The 19,220-nt window shown below is 50.0% G+C and overlaps 1 protein-coding gene across 1 annotated transcript in view; it reads left to right on the forward strand.

The window, feature by feature from the left end:
• The first annotated feature begins 5,561 nt into the window (after positions 1 to 5,561).
• Positions 5,562 to 19,220, forward strand: part of inppl1a (inositol polyphosphate phosphatase-like 1a) — a 154,501-nt gene continuing 140,842 nt past the window's right edge. The window contains exon 1 of the mRNA XM_078401971.1: positions 5,562 to 5,783. Within this exon, the coding sequence (XP_078258097.1) occupies positions 5,626 to 5,783 (158 nt within the window). The 5' untranslated portion in view covers positions 5,562 to 5,625. The remainder of the gene's footprint in view (positions 5,784 to 19,220) is intronic.

Raw genomic sequence — 19,220 nt, forward strand, 5'->3', positions numbered from 1 at the left:
TTCCAACGGTATAAGATTTATTGCCAAGAAGCATTGTTACAACAAAGAAATAATCTACCAAACACAAATTTCCTTACTTTTTGTGCTATGTTTATAATATTGTAGCGACCATAGAGAATGGTCCAGGTCGTCGAACCCTCGGATTGGCCAGCGAGGTCACGTGGGAACGCGACCATGGGGATTGGTCCAGGGAACGACATCGCTGATTGGCCAGCGATGTCATGTGCGCTTTTGGCGCCCGATTTAGTCAGTTCGGCGAAGTCTTCAAGGAAGACAGTGAGTTTGTATTGGTTGTCCTGTACCTTGTTGTTTAACTTTGTATTCGTGTATTGCGGCTGCAATAAACTTCGTCTACAACCAACAAGTTTCGGACTCGCCATATTGGTGACCCCGACGTGATCTGGACGATCACCGACTGAGCAGGAACCCGACGCCTCGTTGACGATGACCGAGCAGGGCACACCGGAGTCAAGCGCGGCAGGCGTTCATCTTCCGTTATTTTGGACGTACGCACCGCAAGCTTGGTTTATCCACGCCGAGGCTCAATTCCATATAAAGAAGGTGTCGGACGAATCCACGAAGTACTTCTACCTCGTCAGCGCTCTATCGCCGGACACAACCAAGCGCGTGATGCGGTTCATTGTAAATTCACCTGCGGAAGACAAGTACGAGGCCATGAAGAAGGTATTACTGCGAACCTTCGGGTTGAATAAGCATGGTGGTGCGGCAAAACTTCTGCACCTACCGGATCTTGGAGACCAACTGCCTTCCGTCCTCATGGCCGAAATGATGATGCTAGCCGGTGAGCATACGGATTGCCCGATGTTTGAACAGGCATTCCGCGAGAAACTTCCCGAGGATGTCCGACTGCTGCTTACGGATTGTTCTTTTAAGGACCCCGAAGCATATGCAGCGAAAGCGGACGCGCTCATAGCGGCAAAAAACAAGGCAAGTGGTTCAATCAACAAAGTCTCGACATCGGTGACCACGCCACAGCGACGGCAAGATGGCGCCACAGCGACGGCAAGATGGCGCCACGTCTCCCGCCAATTCTCCGAAAGCCCGCCAAAAGATCCGCACAAGCGCGGCTGGTGCTATTATCACCTATGATGGGGTAACGAATCCCGCAACTGTCGTTTGCCTTGTACCTTCGCGGGAAATGCCTCGGCCGATCGTACATAGGGGCAGTTACGATTGGCCAGAACCGGCGCCTCTATGTCCATGATCGATTCACGGACACAGAATTTTTGGTAGACACGGGAGCCATCGTCAGCATAGTGCCGCCGACCGACCTCGAAACCAGATCGGGTAAGACAGGTCCCACCCTCATCGCGGTTAATGGCAGCCCAATTCGCACTTTCGGTACACGGAAAATGTCCCTTGTGTTAGGCCTCCGCACGTACGAATGGCCATTCATCATAGCCGACGTCAAACAAGCGATCCTGGGCGCAGATTTTCTCTGGGCTTTTTCACTGGTTCCTGATGTCCGCGGTAACGACCTCCGACCCTCCGCCGAAGATGAGCACGTCGCTCCGACAATCGCCTCCTCGCCCAGCCCTACTGTCCAGGCCGTCGTCGCGGCCCCCGACTCGTATGCTGCGATTCTGGCAGAGTTCCCAGAGCTGCTCGTCCAACGTTTTGACGCACCTTCGGCTAAGCACGGTGTGGTCCATCACATCCGCACCGAAGGCCCTCCCGTTTTCGCTCGGGCCAGGAGACTACCGCCAGACAAACTGGTGGTGGCAAGGGCGGAGTTCAGGAAGATGGAGGAAATGGGAATTGTCCGTCAGTCTGACAGCCCGTGGGCCTGCGCCGTTACACATGGTCTCCAAGGCATCTGGCGGGTGGAGGCCATGTGGCGATTATCGGCGTCTCAATGCTGTCACCAAGGCTGATCGCTAGCCCATACCGCACCTACAGGACTTTTCATCTGGGCTGGAAGGAGCGGTGGTGTTTTCCAAAATCGATTTGGTGCGAGGATACCATCAGATTCCGGTGCGACCGGAGGACATACAAAAAACTGCAACTATTACTCCGTTCGGGTTGTTTGAATGGTTGCGTATGCCTTTCGGTTTAAAGAACGCGGCACAGGCTTTCCAGCGACTGATGGACCGTGTGGGCCGGGGTTTACCCTTTTTGTTTATTTATTTAGACGACATCCTGGTAGCCAGCCCCTCAGTGCAGGAACACCAGGCCCATTTGCGGACCGTGTTCCAGCGGCTCCAAGACCACGGGCTCATTATCCAACCCTCCAAATGTCAATTCGGCCTGCCTGCCCTCGATTTTCTAGGGCACAGAATTACTCCTGCCGGCGCCGCCCCTTTGCCCGAGAAGGTGGAAGCTATCAGGGCTTTTCCCAGGCCCACCACAGTAAAAGGGCTGCAGGAGTTCGTAGGCATGGTTAATTTCTACCATAGATTCGTTCCGGCAGCGGCGCGAGTCCTGCGCCCGCTTTTCCAATGCCTTGCAGGGAATCCGGTAGAGTTGTTGTGGTCCCCGACCGCAGAGTCGGCTTTTACGGCAGCTAAGGCAGCCTTGGCAGACGCCACCATGTTGGTCCATCCGAGCCCCTCCGCCCCCACGGCCCTGACGGTTGACGCCTCTGACGTGGCGGTGGGTGGGGTTCTGGAGCAGCAGGTCGATGGCCGTTGGCAGCCTTTAGCGTTTTTCAGCCGGCAACTAAATTCGGCCGAGCTGAAATATAGCGCATTTGACCGAGAGCTTCTAGCTCTCTATTTAGCTGTCCGTCATTTCAGGTATTTCCTCGAGGGCCGCCCATTCGTGGCATTTACGGACCACAAGCCATTAACATCTGCTTTTTTGAAATTGTCTGACCCATGGTCGGCCCGCCAGCAGCGGCACCTGACTGCTATCTCCGAATTTACCACAGATGTCCGTCATATCGCGGGTAAGCTTAATGCCGTTGCTGACGCCCTGTCTAGACCTGCTTTTCCCCCTATTTCGGCGGTGGACTGCGAAGTGGATCCCCAGGAGCTCGCGGAGGCACAGCTCCTAGCGGATACCGTTTCGGCTTACCAGTCCACCACTTCGGGATTGAAGTTGGCCCAGGTAGCTTGTGGGTCGGAGGGCACGAACGTCTGGTGCGATGTTTCTCTTCCTCGTCCCAGGCCGGTAGTACCGCCCTCCCTTCAGCGCCGGGTTTTCGATGCCATTCATGGGCTGGCGCACCCGTCCATCCGCTCCACCTCTGCCTTGGTAGCAGCGAGGTTTGTCTGGCATGGCCTGCGGAAACAGGTAGCGGGGTGGGCACGTTCCTGCGTGCCCTGTCAGACCGCTAAAGTCCAGCGCCACGTCCAGCCCCCCGTACAGGATTTCGAGGTCCCGGCTGTTCGTTTTTTCCACATCCACGTGGATTTGGTCGGGCCTTTGCCTTCCTCCCGGGGCTACACCCACCTCCTCACGGTGGTGGATCGGTTCACCCGGTGGCCAGAGGCTTTCCCATTGTTTGATATCTCGTCAGCGTCTTGTGCTAGGACTTTGGCCCTTCATTGGGTAGCTCGTTTCGGGGTCCCGGCAGTTATTACAACTGACAGAGGGCCACAGTTCACTTCGTCCCTCTGGGCCGCGCTGGCGGAACTGTACGGGTCCAAGTTACAACCCACAACTGCATATCACCCCCAGGCAAATGGACTCGTAGAAAGGTTCCACCGCCAACTTAAGGCGTCCCTCAGTGCAAGGCTTGAAGGCCCGGACTGGGTAGACCAACTCCCTTGGGTTCTTTTGGGCATCCGGACTGCTCCTAAGCCAGATCTCGGTGCGTCGTCCGCAGAGCTAGTATATGGCTCGACACTTCGAGTACCCGGAGATCTGTTTCCGGACCCTTCAGCCCTGCTCCCTACAGTCCCATCAGCGTTAGCATCTCTCCGGGAACGGGTGGGCTCCCTGGCTCCAGTGCCGACTTCACGTCATGGGTGTCCCATGGTACATGAACCGTCTTCCCTGAAGGACTGTGAGTTTGTTTTTCTGCGTAAAGATGCCCATCGCGCCCCGTTGCAGAGGGTCTATCAAGGGCCGTTCCGGGTTTTACGTAAGGGAACGGCTACTTTCACCTTAGACATGGGCGGCAAGAGTGAACTCGTCTCGGTGTCCCGGCTCAAACCTGCCCATTTGGACCCGGATCAACCAGTCCTGGTCGGTCAAACCCCTAGGCGAGGCCGACCTCCGTTAGTTCCGCCCAGTCCAGAAACCCCCGTTCCGACAGTTCCTCCAGGACCCCCCGTTTCGGCAGTTCCTCCAGGACCCCCCGTGCCAGTAGTTCCTCCAGAACCTCTCGTTCCGGCTGTTCCACCAAGTCCGGAACCTCCGGCTCCTGTGGTTCAGGCTGTCACTCTCCGTACTCGTTATGGTCGCGAAATCCGGCTCCCAGCTAGGTTCCGCACCTCGGGTTCTGGGGGGGGTCATGTAGCGACCATAGAGAATGGTCCAGGTCGTCGAACCCTCGGATTGGCCAGCGAGGTCACGTGGGAACGCGACCATGGGGATTGGTCCAGGGAACGACATCGCTGATTGGCCAGCGATGTCATGTGCGCTTTTGGCGCCCGATTCAGTCAGTTCGGCGAAGTCTTCAAGGAAGACAGTGAGTTTGTATTGGTTGTCCTGTACCTTGTTGTTTAACTTTGTATTCGTGTATTGCGGCTGCAATAAACTTCGTCTACAACCAACAAGTTTCGGACTCGCCATAATATAACATTACCTTCCCCTCTGGTCCTCCAGCCCCTCCCTCTCCCCTCCCTTCAGTCCCCAGTCCCTCCCCCTCCCTTCAGTCCTCCAGCCCCTCCCCCTTCAGTCCTCCAGGCCCTCCCCCTTCCTTCAGTCCTCCAGACCCTCCCCCTCTGGTTCTCCAGCCCTTCCCCCTCTACGTCCAGCCGCTCCTCTCAGTCCTCCAGCCGCTCCTCTCAGTCCTCCAGCCGCTCCTCTGTCCTCCAGCCGCTCCCCCTCCCTCTCCCTTCAGTTCTCCAGCCCCTCCCCCTCTAGGTCCAGCCGCTCCTCAGTCCAGCCCCGCCCCCTCTGGTCTTCCAACCCCTCCCCCTCTGTTCCAGCCCCTCCTTTCAGTCCTCCAGCCCCTCCCCCTCTGGTTCTCCAGCCCCTCCCCCTCTAGGTCCAGCCGCTCCTCTCAGTCCAGCCCCTCCCCCTCTGGTCTTCCAGCCCCTCCCCCTCTGGTCTTCCAGCCCCTCCCCCTCTGGTCCAACCCCTCCTCTCAGTCCTCCAACTGCTCCCCCTCTGGTCCAATCCGTCCCCTTCAGTCCTCCAGCCCCTCCCCCTCTGGTCTTCCAGCCCCTCCGCCTCTGGTCCTGGTCCAGCCCCTCCCCCTCCCCCTCCCCCTCTCTTCAGTCCTCCAGCCCCTCCGCCTCTGGCCCAGCCCCTCCTCTCAGTCCTCCAGCCCCGCGCCCTCCCCATCCCTCAGCACCACCCAGGAGGACGCCGACGCCGTGCCCGCGCACGCACGCAGGGGGCGGAGGCGGAGGCGGAGGAGGCGGAGGCGGGAAGCGCGCGGCCGCGGGCGCGGGCACGGGCACGGACGGTGCGAGCACCGAGAGAGAGAGAGAGGGAGAGAGGGAGAGTGTCCCGGCGCCGAGTGTCGCCTCGTCTCCTCCCCGCCCGGCGATGGCGGGCCCCGGCCCCGGCCCCAGCCCCGGCCTCTGGTACCACCGCGACCTGAGCCGGGCGGCGGCCGAGGAGCTGCTGGCGAGGGCCGGCCGGGACGGCAGCTTCTTGGTGCGGGACAGCGAGAGTGTGAACGGGGCCTACGCGCTGTGTGTGCTGTGAGTAACTTGGGGGGGTTGGGTGGGATAGGAGGGCAGGGAAGGGCCGAACTGCCCCCCCCCCCCCCCCCCCCCCCCGGGGAGGACAGGCTCCGGGACCTTCAAACAAGTAGCCAGGAGACGTTTGCTGCACCCACCGCTCCAGGTCACATCATGCAGTCAAACTTTAAAAGACCTGGTGAAAGTTGCAGCAATAAACTAGTTCAGTGCATGTAACATGCCTTAAATGATCTGTAAAAGTTCCAACAATAAACTAGTTCAGTTCATGCAATATACCTTAAATGATCTGGAAAAGTTGCAGCAATAAACTAGTTCAGTTCATGCAACATACTTTAAATGATCTGGAAAAGTTGCAGCAATAAACTAGTTCAGCTTCATGCAGTTATGCCTGAAATGATCTGGTAAAATCTGCAGGATTAAACTAATTCAGATCCACGAATTATACTTTGAAAGACCTGGTAAAAGTTGCAGCAATAAACTAGTTCAGTTCATTCAACATACCTTAAATGATCTGGTAAAAGTTTCAGCAATAAACTAGTTCAGTTCATGCAGTTGTGCCTGAAATAATCTGTATAAATTGCAGGATTAAACCAGTTCAAATCCACGAATTATACTTTGAAAGACCTGGTAAAAGTTTCGACAATGAACTTGTTCAGTTTCATGCAACATACTTTAAATAATCTGGTAAACGTTACAACATTAAACTGGTTTGAATTACTGGAATTATTCTTTAAATGGTCTGGTAAAAAGTCGCAGCATTAAACTAGTTATGATCCACGAATTATACTTTGAAGGCTCTGGTAAAAGTTGCAGTACTATAATAATAATAATAATAATAATAATAATATAATAATATTCATTTATTGTCATCGCAACGAGTACAACGAAATTAAAAAATAGCCAATCCTGACGGTGCGTAAAAACATATATGCAATATAACAAATAAATACAATTATATTAAGTACAAAAGATTTTTTAACAGTGTTGCCTAGTGCAGAAGGTTGTGTTCAGTTCTCGTATGGCCCTGGGGTAAAAACTGTTCTTAAGTCTGTTTGTTCGGGATTTGATCGACCTGAAACGTCGACCAGAGGGCAGATGAACAAACAGACGGTGGCCGGGGTGGGATGGATCTTTTATTATTTTGCCGGCTCTACTGAGGCAGCGTAGGCTGAACAGGTGCTCCAGGGAGGGCAGTGAGCAGCCGATGATCTTCTGGGCCGTCGTGATGACCCTCTGAAGGGCCTTCCTGTCCTTTTCTGAGCAGCTGGCATACCATGTGGTTATACAGTATGCCAGCACACTCTCGATGGAGCAGCGATAGAAGGACATCATGAGCTTCTCCTGCAGGTTGGTTTTCCTGAGGATCCTCAGGAAGTGGAGTCTCTGCTGTGCCTTCTTCACTGTGGTGATGGTGTTGGTAGACCAGGGAAGATCCTCTGCGATGTGCGTACCCAGGAACCTGAAAGCGGGTACCCTTTCCACACAGACCCCATTGATGTAGAGTGGGTCGTATTCTACACTGGTTTTCCTAAAGTCAATTATAAGTTCCTTTGTTTTGGAGGAGTTCAGGACAAGATTGTTCACTGAACACCATGCTGCCAGCCTTTGGATTTCGTCCCTGTAGGCTGTCTCATCTCCTCCTGAGATGAGTCCAACCACAGTCGTGTCATCCGCGAACTTGATGATGGTGTTGGTGGGATGGGTGGGGGCGCAGTCGTGAGTGTAGAGGGAGTAAAGGATGGGGCTCAAAACACAGCCCTGTGGTGAGCCGGTGCTCAGTGTAATGGTGGAGGAGAGGTGAGGGCCTATTTTGACGGTCTGGGGGCGGTTGGTCAGGAAGTCCTTGATCCATTGGCAGATGGTTTGGGAAAATCCAAGGTCAGAAAGTTTGGTGACCAGTCTGCTCGGGATGACCGTGTTAAAGGCAGAGCTGAAGTCGAAGAAGAGCATCCTCACATAGCTCCCCTGGTGTTCAAGGTGGGTCAGTGCAGTGTGAAGAGCAGTGTCGATGGCATCCCCGTAGACCTATTTGCTCTGTAGGCAAACTGGTATGGGTCGAAGGTGGGTGGGAGGCTGGCTTTGATGTGCTGCAGGACCAGTCTCTCGAAGCACTTTGTGATGACCGGTGTGAGTGCTACCGGACGGTAGTCGTTAAGGCCGCTGATGACAGACTTTTTCGGCAGTGGGATGATTGTGGCGGACTTCAGGCAGGGAGGGATGGTGGATTTTAAAAGGGACAGGTTGAAGATTTTTGTGAAGACCTCAGATAATTGGTCTGCACATTCCCTCAGCACTCTGCCCGTCACACCATCGGGGCCTGCAGCTTTCCTGGGATTCACTGCTCTGAGCACGCGCTTAACATCATACTCCTGCACAGTGAAGGTGTTGCTGTCAGGTGCTGGAGAGGGTGTTATGTCTGCCACTGCAGCTTTCACCTCGAAACGAGCAAAGAAACAGTTAAGTTCCTCTGCCAGCGAGGCGTCGCAGTCGGCAGTCGTGCGGTTGCTGGTCTTGTAGTTGGTGATGTGCTGGATGCCTTGCCATACCCGCCGTGGGTCATTGTTGGTAAAGTGGTCCTCAATCTTCCTCTTGTAGGACGCTTTGGCATCCTTGATGCCTCTCTTCAGGTTGGTTCTAGCAGCACTGTATAGAGCTCTATCACTAAACCTGAAGGCGGTGTTACGGTCCTTGAGGAGAGACCTGACATCCTTTGTCATCCAGGGCTTCTGATTGGGATACAACCGGATACGTTTGTCGACGGTGACATTGTCAACACAGTTTTGGATGTAGCAGAGTACAGTTGATGTATACTCCTCCAAGTCCTGATCCTCAAAAATATCCCAGTTGGTCCTTTCGAAGCAATCCTGCAGCTGCGAGGAAGCTCCTTCAGGCCATGTCTTAACAGTCTTTATGGTGACTGGAGCTTTCCTCCTGAGTGGGGTGTATGCTGGAGTTAAGACTATGGACAGGTGATCTGACTGCCCCAGGTGTGGTAGTGGTGCTGACCTGAAACCCTTCTTAACTAATTCAGATCAACGAAGTACTGTATACTTTTTTAAGATCGGGTAAAAATTCAGGGAATTATACTTTGAAGGCTCTGGTAAAAGATGCAGCATGAAACTAGTTTAGATCAAAGAATTGTACTTTGTAAAGGTCTGGTAAAAGTTTCCACATGAAACTACCACAGATTAGGGAATTGTATACTCAAGGATCTGGTAAAAGATGCAGCATTAAACTAGCTTAGATCAGTGAATTTTACTTTGAAGAATCTTTCAAAAACATTGCAGTATTAAACCAGCACAGGGCATGCAATCGTACGTTGAAGGATCTGGTAAAAGTTGCATTAAACTAGTTCAGATCAACAATTATATTTGGTAGGATCTAGTAGAAGTTGCAGAATTAAATCCATTCAGATCAGGGCATTATGCTTTGTAGTTAGTGTCTGTCAAAAGTTTTAGTGTAAAACTAGCATGATCACGGAGTTGTTCTTTAGGATCTATTAAAAAGTTGCGGCTTTTAAATAGTAACGGAGATAATTGCGAAAAGATTTGCAAGAAAGTAGGGTTTAAGTTATAAGCAGAGGCTGGGGCTTTTTATCCCTGGTGTGTAGGAGGCTGAGCGGTAAATTTAGAGAGGTTTATAATGTATCGAAGGATGTAGGTAGGGATGGTGACAGTATTTTTTCCACGATCAGGGTGTCTTAAAAACTAGAGGGGATAGGTGTAAAGTGAGAGAGGAACAATTTAAATGGGACCTGAGGGGCAAGTATATGGAACAGGCTTCAAGAGAGTGTGGTTGGGGTGGCAGGGGGGTAAAATGTGTAAATGATATTTGGGTGGATACAGGGATTGAACATGGGGACAAACACAGGCACAGGGCACTAGCTGAGCGAAGCAACTTGGTCGGCATAGACAGACCGGGCTGAAGGGCCTCTCTCCATGCTGTATGACTCTCACACTGTGCGCAGGAGATCAGAACATTGAACTGTACCGAACATCAAAAACTATCTGCTTAAAAACAATGGTGAGTTGTAAAATAATATTCAGATCTGGCACCAATCTAGTTAAACCATTTGCTCTAACCTGTTCAATAAATCCCTGGTAAAACTTGCAGCGTTGAACTTAAATGTATAATATCTCAGAAATTAAGCATCAAACTTTAATATCTGGTTTTAAAAAGTATTAATATTTTACAAACAGAAGTTAAAATGAATTAACATTTAAAGGGATGAATTTATATAGCACTAAGCTTAATGATTCTTGAACCTAAAGTTTTTGTAACTTCTGTATTGCTTAAAAAGATAACTTTTATTGTGAAATATTACCTAATTGCAATTGTAAATTGTCATTCATTTATGTGCTAGTGTGTTCATAACTTTAAAGTGTTTTTAGATGTTACTTTAAGTTGCTCTGCAGTGCTGGAAATTATTTTTGAGCATCGCTTCTTGGAGTGTAAACAATCGGACGGGGTGTCTCGGAGTTCTGTGATGTTGCCTAGTGTTTGATGAATGAGCTGGGATGAGAGCAGTCTTTGTTCAGAGTTTGACGATTGCTTTGAGAGGGGGAAGAGTTGATTGATGTGGGCTATGCTACAGGAACTTTTTAATCCAATTAAAGATTGACTTTCCAAACTCGAGAACTTGAGCAATTGACGCGCCAGGGCAATTTTTTTTAGAGTCAAAAGCCGTCTTATTTGAAAATATTTTGCGTTCCCACCATGTCGATTGTATTTATAGCCTTCTGAAGAGTTCTGTTCCCAACTTTTGGGGATTTCCGTTCTAATGTTTGTTCCGTTCTCGAATGGAATCCGAAGATCTTGTTGTGCCATGCCTGAAATGTTGTGGTTCAGATCCACCTCTTTCTTCCCCCCCCCCTCCCATTTCATTCGTTCCAGTACTTTAATTACAGGAAATTCCAGTTATTTCTGAACACAGCTTCACTCTTTTGCAAAGTGAATGTTTGCCAGTGTAACCGAGTGCACATGTGTGGCTATGTTGGGAATGGTACATCTGTGGAGGGAGATAGTTTAGTTTGCTTTGGTCTTTCTAAAAAGCACAGAAGTGCCAGGTTTTGTAGACTGTGTGCAGTTCTGGTCTCCCAGCTACAGGAAGGATGTTAAGTCAAGTCAGAAATGGCACAGAAGAGATTCACCAGGATGTTATGTGGCGAAGGCAGGAGAAAGGCGATAGGAGTGAGAGATAGATCAGCCATGATTGAATGGCGGAGTACACTTGATGGGTCGAATGGCCTAATTTGCTCCTATCACTTATGGGCATGAACCTGGGCTTGTGGGCTTGAGTTATCGGGAGAAGTTGGATAGACTGAGACATTTTCCTTTGCAGTGTAGGAAGCTGATGGAGTTTTTAGTTTCGTTTTAATTCATGTGAACCGATGCATGGTGAAAATCTTTTTGTTGCGTGCTAACCAATTAGCACAATAAGGTGTAGGAAAGAACTGCAGATGCTGGTTTAAATCGAAGGTAGACACAAAATGCTGGAGTAACTCCGCGGTCACGGTGGCGCAGCGGTACAGTTGCTGCCCTACTGCGAATGCAACGCCGGAGACCCGGGTTCGATCCTGACTACGGGTGGTTTCTGTACGGAGTTTGTATGTTCTCCCCGTGACCTGCGTGGGTTTTCTCTGAGATCTTCGAGATGGGCCGAAGGGCCAGCTTCTGTGCTGAACAACCTTGTGATATTATGTGAGCTGTTACTTCTATTTTGATTAACGCCCTTTGAAATTGAGTCCTCTGTTGTACCATTGCTATGTGCTCTTTGGTCAGAGGAGAAATTTGGATCCAAGGTACTTTTATATATTAAATAGTTTACCTAATTCTGTTTGCCTGCTGTTTTTTAAATGGTTTCATTGATCTTAAATTTCTTAATGGATCTCTGTGCAGCGAGGAAAACATCTCACATAAATAAACATCATCCCACAGACTGTTGCATGAAGTTTGCAATATGGCTTTTTACATTTTTAATACCCTCGGATGACTTAATGGAGAGAGATTAAATTTGTAAGAGGAACTGCAGATGCTGGTTAAAACCGAAGATGGACACAAAAAGCTGGAGTAACTCAGCGGGACAAGCAGCATCTCTGGGGAGAAGGAATGGGTAAAGTTTCGGGTCGAGACCCTTCTCCTTCTTAATCTACTGTGAGATTAAATTTCACAGCTTTTTGTTTTCCCTCTTTGTGTGCACAACAAACCTGTGTTTGATGTTGGCTGGAGAAACCACGTGGTGACAGGAGAGAGCTCTGTCTCTGTCTGCATCGTGAGACCTGTACCCTCTGAGAGGTCTAGTTTAGTTTAGAGATACAGCGCGGAAAAGGGCCCTTCAGCCCACCGAGTCCGCACCGACCAGCGGTCCCCACACATTAATGCTATCCTCCACACTAGGGACTTTTACATTCATACCTAGTCAATTAGCCTATAAACCTGTACGTCTTTGGAGTGTGGGAGGAAACCGAAGATCTCAATAGACAATAGGTGCAGGAGTAAGCCATTCGGCCCTTCGAGCCAGCACCGCCATTCAATGTGATCATGGATGATCATTCTCAATCAGTACCCCGTTCCTGCCTTCCCCCCATACCCCCTGACTCCACTATCCTTAAGAGCTCTATCTAGCTCTCTCTTGAATGCATTCAGAGAATTGGCCTCCACTGCCTTCCGAGGCAGAGAATTCCACAGATTCACAACTCTCTGACTGAAAAAGTTTTTCCTCATCTCAGTTCTAAATGGCCTACCCCTTATTCTGAAACTGCAGCCCCTGGTTCTGGACTCCCCCAACATTGAGAACATGTTTCCTGCCTCCAACGTGTCCAACCCCTTAATAATCTTATACGTTTCGATAAGATCCCCTCTCATCCTTCTAAATTCCAGTGTATACAAGCCTAGTCGCTCCAGTCTTTCAACATATGACAGTCCCGCCATTCCGGGAATTAACCTAGTAAACCTACGCTGCACGCCCTCAATAGCAATCTCGGAGAAAACCCACGCAGGTGACGGGGAGAACGTAGTTTATTGGTGAATTGTGAGCTGTTGTGTTTGGGGTCTGCGGTAGGGGTTGACTTCACCACTGATAACCTTCGTGATCAAGTGAAACGTCACCTATTTCAGGTGGCCGGTCAATGAGCAGAAGACAACGATTTCAGAACTTTTACTCACCCGCTTCACATCCACAAAGAGAGGTGTAAACAATCAAACTATTGAGAATCAAAGGGAGGTTTGTGTTTCCTTCTGTTGTGATAACTCATCAACCACAACAACAGCATCAAAACCACCATTTACCACCATAAGTCAAAACCAAACTACCTGTCAAGATATGAAGGCAGCATTTTATTTTTAGAATGCACTTGCTGGGCATAAACTTTGAAGAAGTTCTCCTCCTCTCTCAAACGAGAATTCTGCATCATCCTCTGTCGCTGCTCCCTCTATGATTCTTCCCGCTCTCCAGTTCTACAGCCACCTTTTCTTTGATCTCCGTCCCCTTTGATTTCTCGTTTTCACACCTTACCCATCCACACCTCTAGTTTCCCTCTCCCCTGACTCTCAGTCTGAAGAAGGGTCTCGACCTGAAACGTCACCCATTCCTTCTCTCCGGAGATGCTGCCTGACCTGCTGAGTTACTCCAGCATTTTGTGTCTACTGAGGAGGTTCAGTTGCCTGATAACAGCTGGGAAGAAACTATTCCTAAATTTGAAGGTGTGCGTTTTTCCCTGTAGGGGCTGATTTGACGTCTGTAACCTTTGTGATCAAGTGAAACAGATTACAGATTGAGTGAAAGCCAAGGAACTGCAGATGCTGGGATCTTAAACAAAACACAAAGTGCTGGAGGAACTCGGTGGGTCAGGCAGCATCTGTGGAGGGAATGGACAGATGAGGTTTGGGATTGGGACCCTTCATCAGACTGAACCGGACCCAAACCAATTTCTTCTTGTAGGTCGTGGTTTTGTTTCTTAATTATTTATAGTCTCAATTTAATCAGTTGCTACCAGTTGCCTTGACCAATGAAAGAAATGATGCTGGGATTCTAGTCTCCTTTAGCTGCTATCTGCTATTTTTATTTCCATTATTGATGGTGGCAGCTCCTGATAACAGCAAGTAGTGACTACAACTCGCTTAAGGAAAAGGCAGATCTTGCCCGAACGTCGCCTGTCCATTCCCTCCACAGACGCTGCTCTGCACAGACGCGGAGTCCTGGTGAAATAGATATGGAAAACAGCACGAGATATTGCCAGGACTAGAGGGTCTGAGCAACAGGGAGAGGTTGAGTAGGCTGGGTCTCTATTCCTATCGTATCTATTCTATACAATAGAATTTTATTGGTCCCAGGAGGGGCATTGATCTGCCAACAGTTATAAAACACAAGACACATGAAACATGAAACTAAAGCGATGAGTAGAAAGGATTGGGGATGTGCAAAGATTTTTGTTTGGGGGGGGGAAGGGGAGTCAGTCTTCCTCATGACAGAGGAGAGGAGTTGCACAGTTTGTGCTGTAGGATCTCTTGTGGCGTTCTGTGCTGCATCTTGGTGGAACCAGCCTGTTGCTGGAGGTTCTCCTCAGGTTGACCAGTGTGTCATGGCGGGGGTGAGCTGTATTGTCCAGGATGCTCCGCAGTTTGAGTAGCATCCTCCCCTCCAAGACCACCTCCGTCCCTAGAACGGAGCCAGCCTTCCTGATGAGTTTGTTGATCCTATTGGCGTTCGCGGCCTTCGCCCTGCTGCCCCGGCACAAGGCAGTGAAGAAGATGGCACTGTCTACCAGCGATTGGTAGAACATCTCCAGCACTGTGTTTTGTTCCAGTTTCCCATATCTGCAGTCTTGTGCGTCTCCAGCCTAAATTCGGGGCTTCAGGCAATGTTCAGATTGGAGATAGACACAAAATGCTAGAGTAACTCAGCGGGACAGGCAGCATCTCTGGAGAGAAGGAATGGGTAACTTTTGGGTCGAGACCCTTCTTCAGACTAATGTTCAGATTGGGTTCAGCAGTAAAGAGGAACAGTTTAGTATCGTTTCGTTTATTGTCACCTGTATCAAGGTACAGTGAAAAGGTTTTTTTTCATGTTGCATGCTATCCAGTCAGCGGAAAGACTATACATGATGACAATCAAGCCGTCCAGAGTGTACAGATACAGGATAAAGGGAATAATGGATTGGTCCTTTGAAAAGAAGATTTGCACCTCTGCAGCACTTCTTGTAGCTTTTTAAGCATTTAAAATGTTTATAAATAATGCATTTCTTTTGAAGCGGAATCCTAGTGATATAGATATCGAAAACAGCACGAGATGTTGCCAGGACTAGAGGGTGTGAGCTGTAGGGAGAGATTGAGTAGGCTGGGTCTCTATTCCATGGAGCGCAGGATGATGAGGAGTGATCTTACAGACTTGTATAAAATCATCAGGGGACTAGATCGTGTAGATGCACAGAGTCTCTTGCCCTGAGTAGGGGAATCGAGGACCAGAGGACATAAGTTTAAGGTGAAGGAGAAAGGATTTGAGGGGTAACGTTTTTACACATAGGGTGGTGGGTTTATGGAACAAGCTGCCAGAGGGGGTAGTTGAGGCTGGGACTATGCCAACGTTTAAGAAACAGTTAGACACGTACATGGATAGGACAGGTTTGGAAAGATATATTTACCAAACGCGGGCAGGTGGGATTAGTGTAGCTAGGGCATGTGTGGGCAAGTTGGGCCGAAGGGCTTTTTTTCACTGTATCATTCTATGAATCTATGAAGCCTTACAGGCACATTAATGCAATAACACAACAAATTAATATGCAATAATCCAAGATGGTGTCGCAGCAAGGCTTCTCTCTCCCCGCTGGTCCCAGAGGTAGATCTGTGATCATTCATTAAATCTTTATTTCAATAGCAGTATTTCTTACTACCCTTGAACTATCTTTACTTGGTCTTGGGTAGACACAAAATGCTGGAGTAACTCAGCGGGACAGGCAGCATCTCTGGAGAGAAGTAATGGGTGACGTTTCGGGTCGAGACCCTTCTTCTCTACTGGACTTTATCGTGCACTAAACGCGCTCTGTTTATCCTGTATCCAGACACGGCGAACGGCTTGATCGCAATCATGTAAAGTCTTTGGTGGGAAGGGTGGTGCAGCGGTGGAGTTGCTGCCTCACAGCGCCAGAGACCCAGGTTCGATCCTGACTACGGGCGCTGTCTGTACGAAGTTTGTACGTTCTCCCCGTGACCTGCGTGGGTTTTCTCCGAGATCTTCGGTTTCCTCCCACACTCCAAAGACGTGCAGGTTGGTAAGTTAATTGGCTTTGGTAAAAATTGTAAATTGTCCCTAGTGTGTGCAGGATAGTGCTTGTGTACGGGGTGATCGCTGGTCGGTGCGGACTCGGTGGGCCGAAGGGCCTTTTTCCACTCTGTATCTCTAAACTAAACTAAAACTCAGACGAGGGCTTCTAACGAAGCAAAAAATAGTGCAAAGTAGAGGACAGACATGAAAGCGAAGCATTCTCACCGCTGAAATGTTATTGTTTGCAGGTGAATGTGAAGTATTTTGAACCTGAAGACAAGAGCCAAAGCCATGAATGTTTTTGTGATGAGGTTGTGTTTTGTATACTCTGTGTCAGGGACTGCTATCTCATGGATCAGGAGGTTATTTATAGGTTGTTTAGTTTTGATTTAATTGACTGCTAAACTGGGAGAAGTTGCTCTCTGGAGGTCAAAGTAATGTTGAGTAAAGTGAAGTCAGGAGAGCACATGCCAGTTTTCAGTGGTGAACTAATGGTGGGGAAAGTTAGCAGCGGAAGTTGCACGGTGCTGCCTTACTGTGCTAGAGATCCGGGATCAAAATCCTGACCACAGGTGCTGTCTGTACAGAGTTTGTTCTCCCTGTGACCGCGTGGGTTTTCTCCGGGTGCTCCAGTTTCCTCCCACATTCTAAAGACATGCAGGTTTGTAGGTTAATTTAGGGCAGCACGGTGGCGCAGCAGTAGAGTTGCTGCCTTACAGCGAATGCAGCGCCGGAGACTCGGGTTCGATCCTGACTGCAGGCGCCGTCTGTACGGAGTTTGTACGTTCTCCCCGTGACCTGCGTGGGTTTTCTCCGAGATCTTCGGTTTCCTCCCACACTCCAAAGACGCACAGGTATGTAGGTTAATTGGCTGGGCAAATGTAAAAATTGTCCCTAGTGTGTGTAGGATAGTGTTAGTGTGCGGGGATCGCTGGGCGTCGCGGACCCGGTGGGCTGAAGGGCCTGTTTCTGCGCTGTATCTCTAAATCTAAATCTAATTGGCTTCTGCAAATTGTCCCTAGTGTAAAGGATAGAGTTAGTGTACGGGTATTTATTCACAAAATGCTGGAGTAACTCAGCAGGTCAGGCAGCATCTCAGGAGAGAAGGAATGGGTGACGTTTCGGGTCGAGACCCTTCTTCAGACTGATGTCAGGTAAGGTGGCGGGACAAAGATAGGATGTAGTTGGAGACAGGAAGACAGTGGGAGAACTGGGAAGGGGGAGGGGAAAGAGAGGGACAGAAGAACTATCTGAAGTTAGAGAAATGAATGTTCATGCCACTGGGTATTTTAAAGTAGACATACCTTGAGGAGAAATGGCAGATGAGCTTGTTGATCCTTGTCATCAGGTTCTTGAACCGACCCCACAACCCGCGGCACGGTAGCGCAGCGGTAGAGTTGCTGCTTTACAGCGAATGCAGCGCCGGAGACTCAGGTTCGATCCTGACTACGGGTGCTGCACTGTAAGGAGTTTGTACGTTCTCCCCGTGACCTGCGTGGGTTTTCTCCGAGATCTTCGGTTTCCTCCCACACTCCAAAGACGTACAGGTATGTAGGTTAATTGGCTGGGTAAATGTAAATATTGTCCCTAGTGGGTGTAGGATAGTGTTAATGTACGGGGATCGCTGGGCGGCACGGACTTGGTGGGCCGAAAAGGCTGTATATATATGATATGATATGATAACCCCACTCCTACCTCGGCAACAGACCACTACGGGCAACTGCTTGCACTACCACCGATTTGTGTTTTTTCTAATTATGTTTTTGAACTGATGTCTTGTGTTTTTACATAGTTTAGAGATACAGCGCGGAAACAGGCCCCCTTCGGCCCACCGGGTTCGCGCCGACCAGCGATACCCGCACACTAACACTATCCTACACCCACTAGGGACAATCTTTACATTTACACCAAGCCAATTAACCTAGAAACCTGTACGTCTTTGGAGTGTGGGAGGAAACCGAAGATCTCGGAGAAAACCCACGCAGGTCACGGGGAGAACGTACAAACTCCGTACAGACGGCACCCGTGGAGTGCTGTCTTTTAGAAATGTTGATGGATGATTTATGAGTTGGATGATCAGCCATGATCATATTGAATGGCGGTGCAGGCTTGAAGGGCCGAATGGCCTACTCCTGCACCTATTTTCTATGTTTCTATGAATAGTTTGTCAGTGTGTTTGAGCTGCTTTTCTCTACCTCACTGTGCTTGTACAGATGACCTGTAGACTCAGCCTGACTACATTTCTTTCTCTTTTGTGAAAAGATGAGTAAACCTTGCAAAACACGTTCCACTGGCAAAAGACTTCGTTACCACAAAATAGAAATATAAGAAAAATGTCAGCATGCCAGATGTAAAATGCAAATATTTTTAAACAGTAAGTAAGATACGGTCCAAAATGGCGGCGCTGCCATAGCAGCTGCGGCTTACCTGCGGTCCATTTGTCCTTGTGTTTTTGTTGTTTTTTTGTCTTAATTGTAGTTGTGATGTGGTGTTTTTGTGTTTGTGTACTATGTGTGTATGTGGGGGGGAGGGGGGGAACTGTAAAATTGTAAATAGGTGTCCCTTCCGAACGGAGACCCGACCTTTGTTTTCTGGGTGTTGTCTCCGTTCCTGCTGCGGCCTATCTTCGGCCCAACTCCTCGAGCTGGCGGCCCCCAGGGCTCTGGTTCGCAGAGCCCGCGGATCGGACTTACCATCACCGGAGCCGGCAGTCCTCGGAGGCTGCGGAGCGGCTGTGACTCGCCTTAGGCTCGGGCCGCGTGGATGCCGACATCGGGAGCTCCGGCAGCAGCAGCGTGTTCGCCCGCCCCGGATCGCGGGGCTTGGGCCGCGGACATTTCACCGTCCGGCGCGGCCTAAGATATGCCGCGGGATATTTCTTTGCTGGGCGGGGGCTTCAATGTCGGGAGCCACGACCGCCCCGACGTGCAGCAACAGCGGCAGCAGCAGCGTGTTCGCCCGCCCCGGATCGGACTTATCATCGGCGGAGCCGGCCGTCTTCGGAGGCTGCGGGAGCGGCTGCGACTCGCCTTGGGCCGGCCCGCTGCGGACCGTCCGGCGCGGCCTGCAACAACAACAGCCTGACTGCGGGAGAACGACAGGAGAAGGGAAAATACATTATGGCCTTCCATCACAGTGAGGAGAGGACTGGAGGAGACTCACTGTGATGGATATTTTCT

This window comes from Rhinoraja longicauda, chromosome 7 (genome assembly GCF_053455715.1).
Source record: "Rhinoraja longicauda isolate Sanriku21f chromosome 7, sRhiLon1.1, whole genome shotgun sequence".
NCBI lineage: Eukaryota > Metazoa > Chordata > Chondrichthyes > Rajiformes > Arhynchobatidae > Rhinoraja > Rhinoraja longicauda.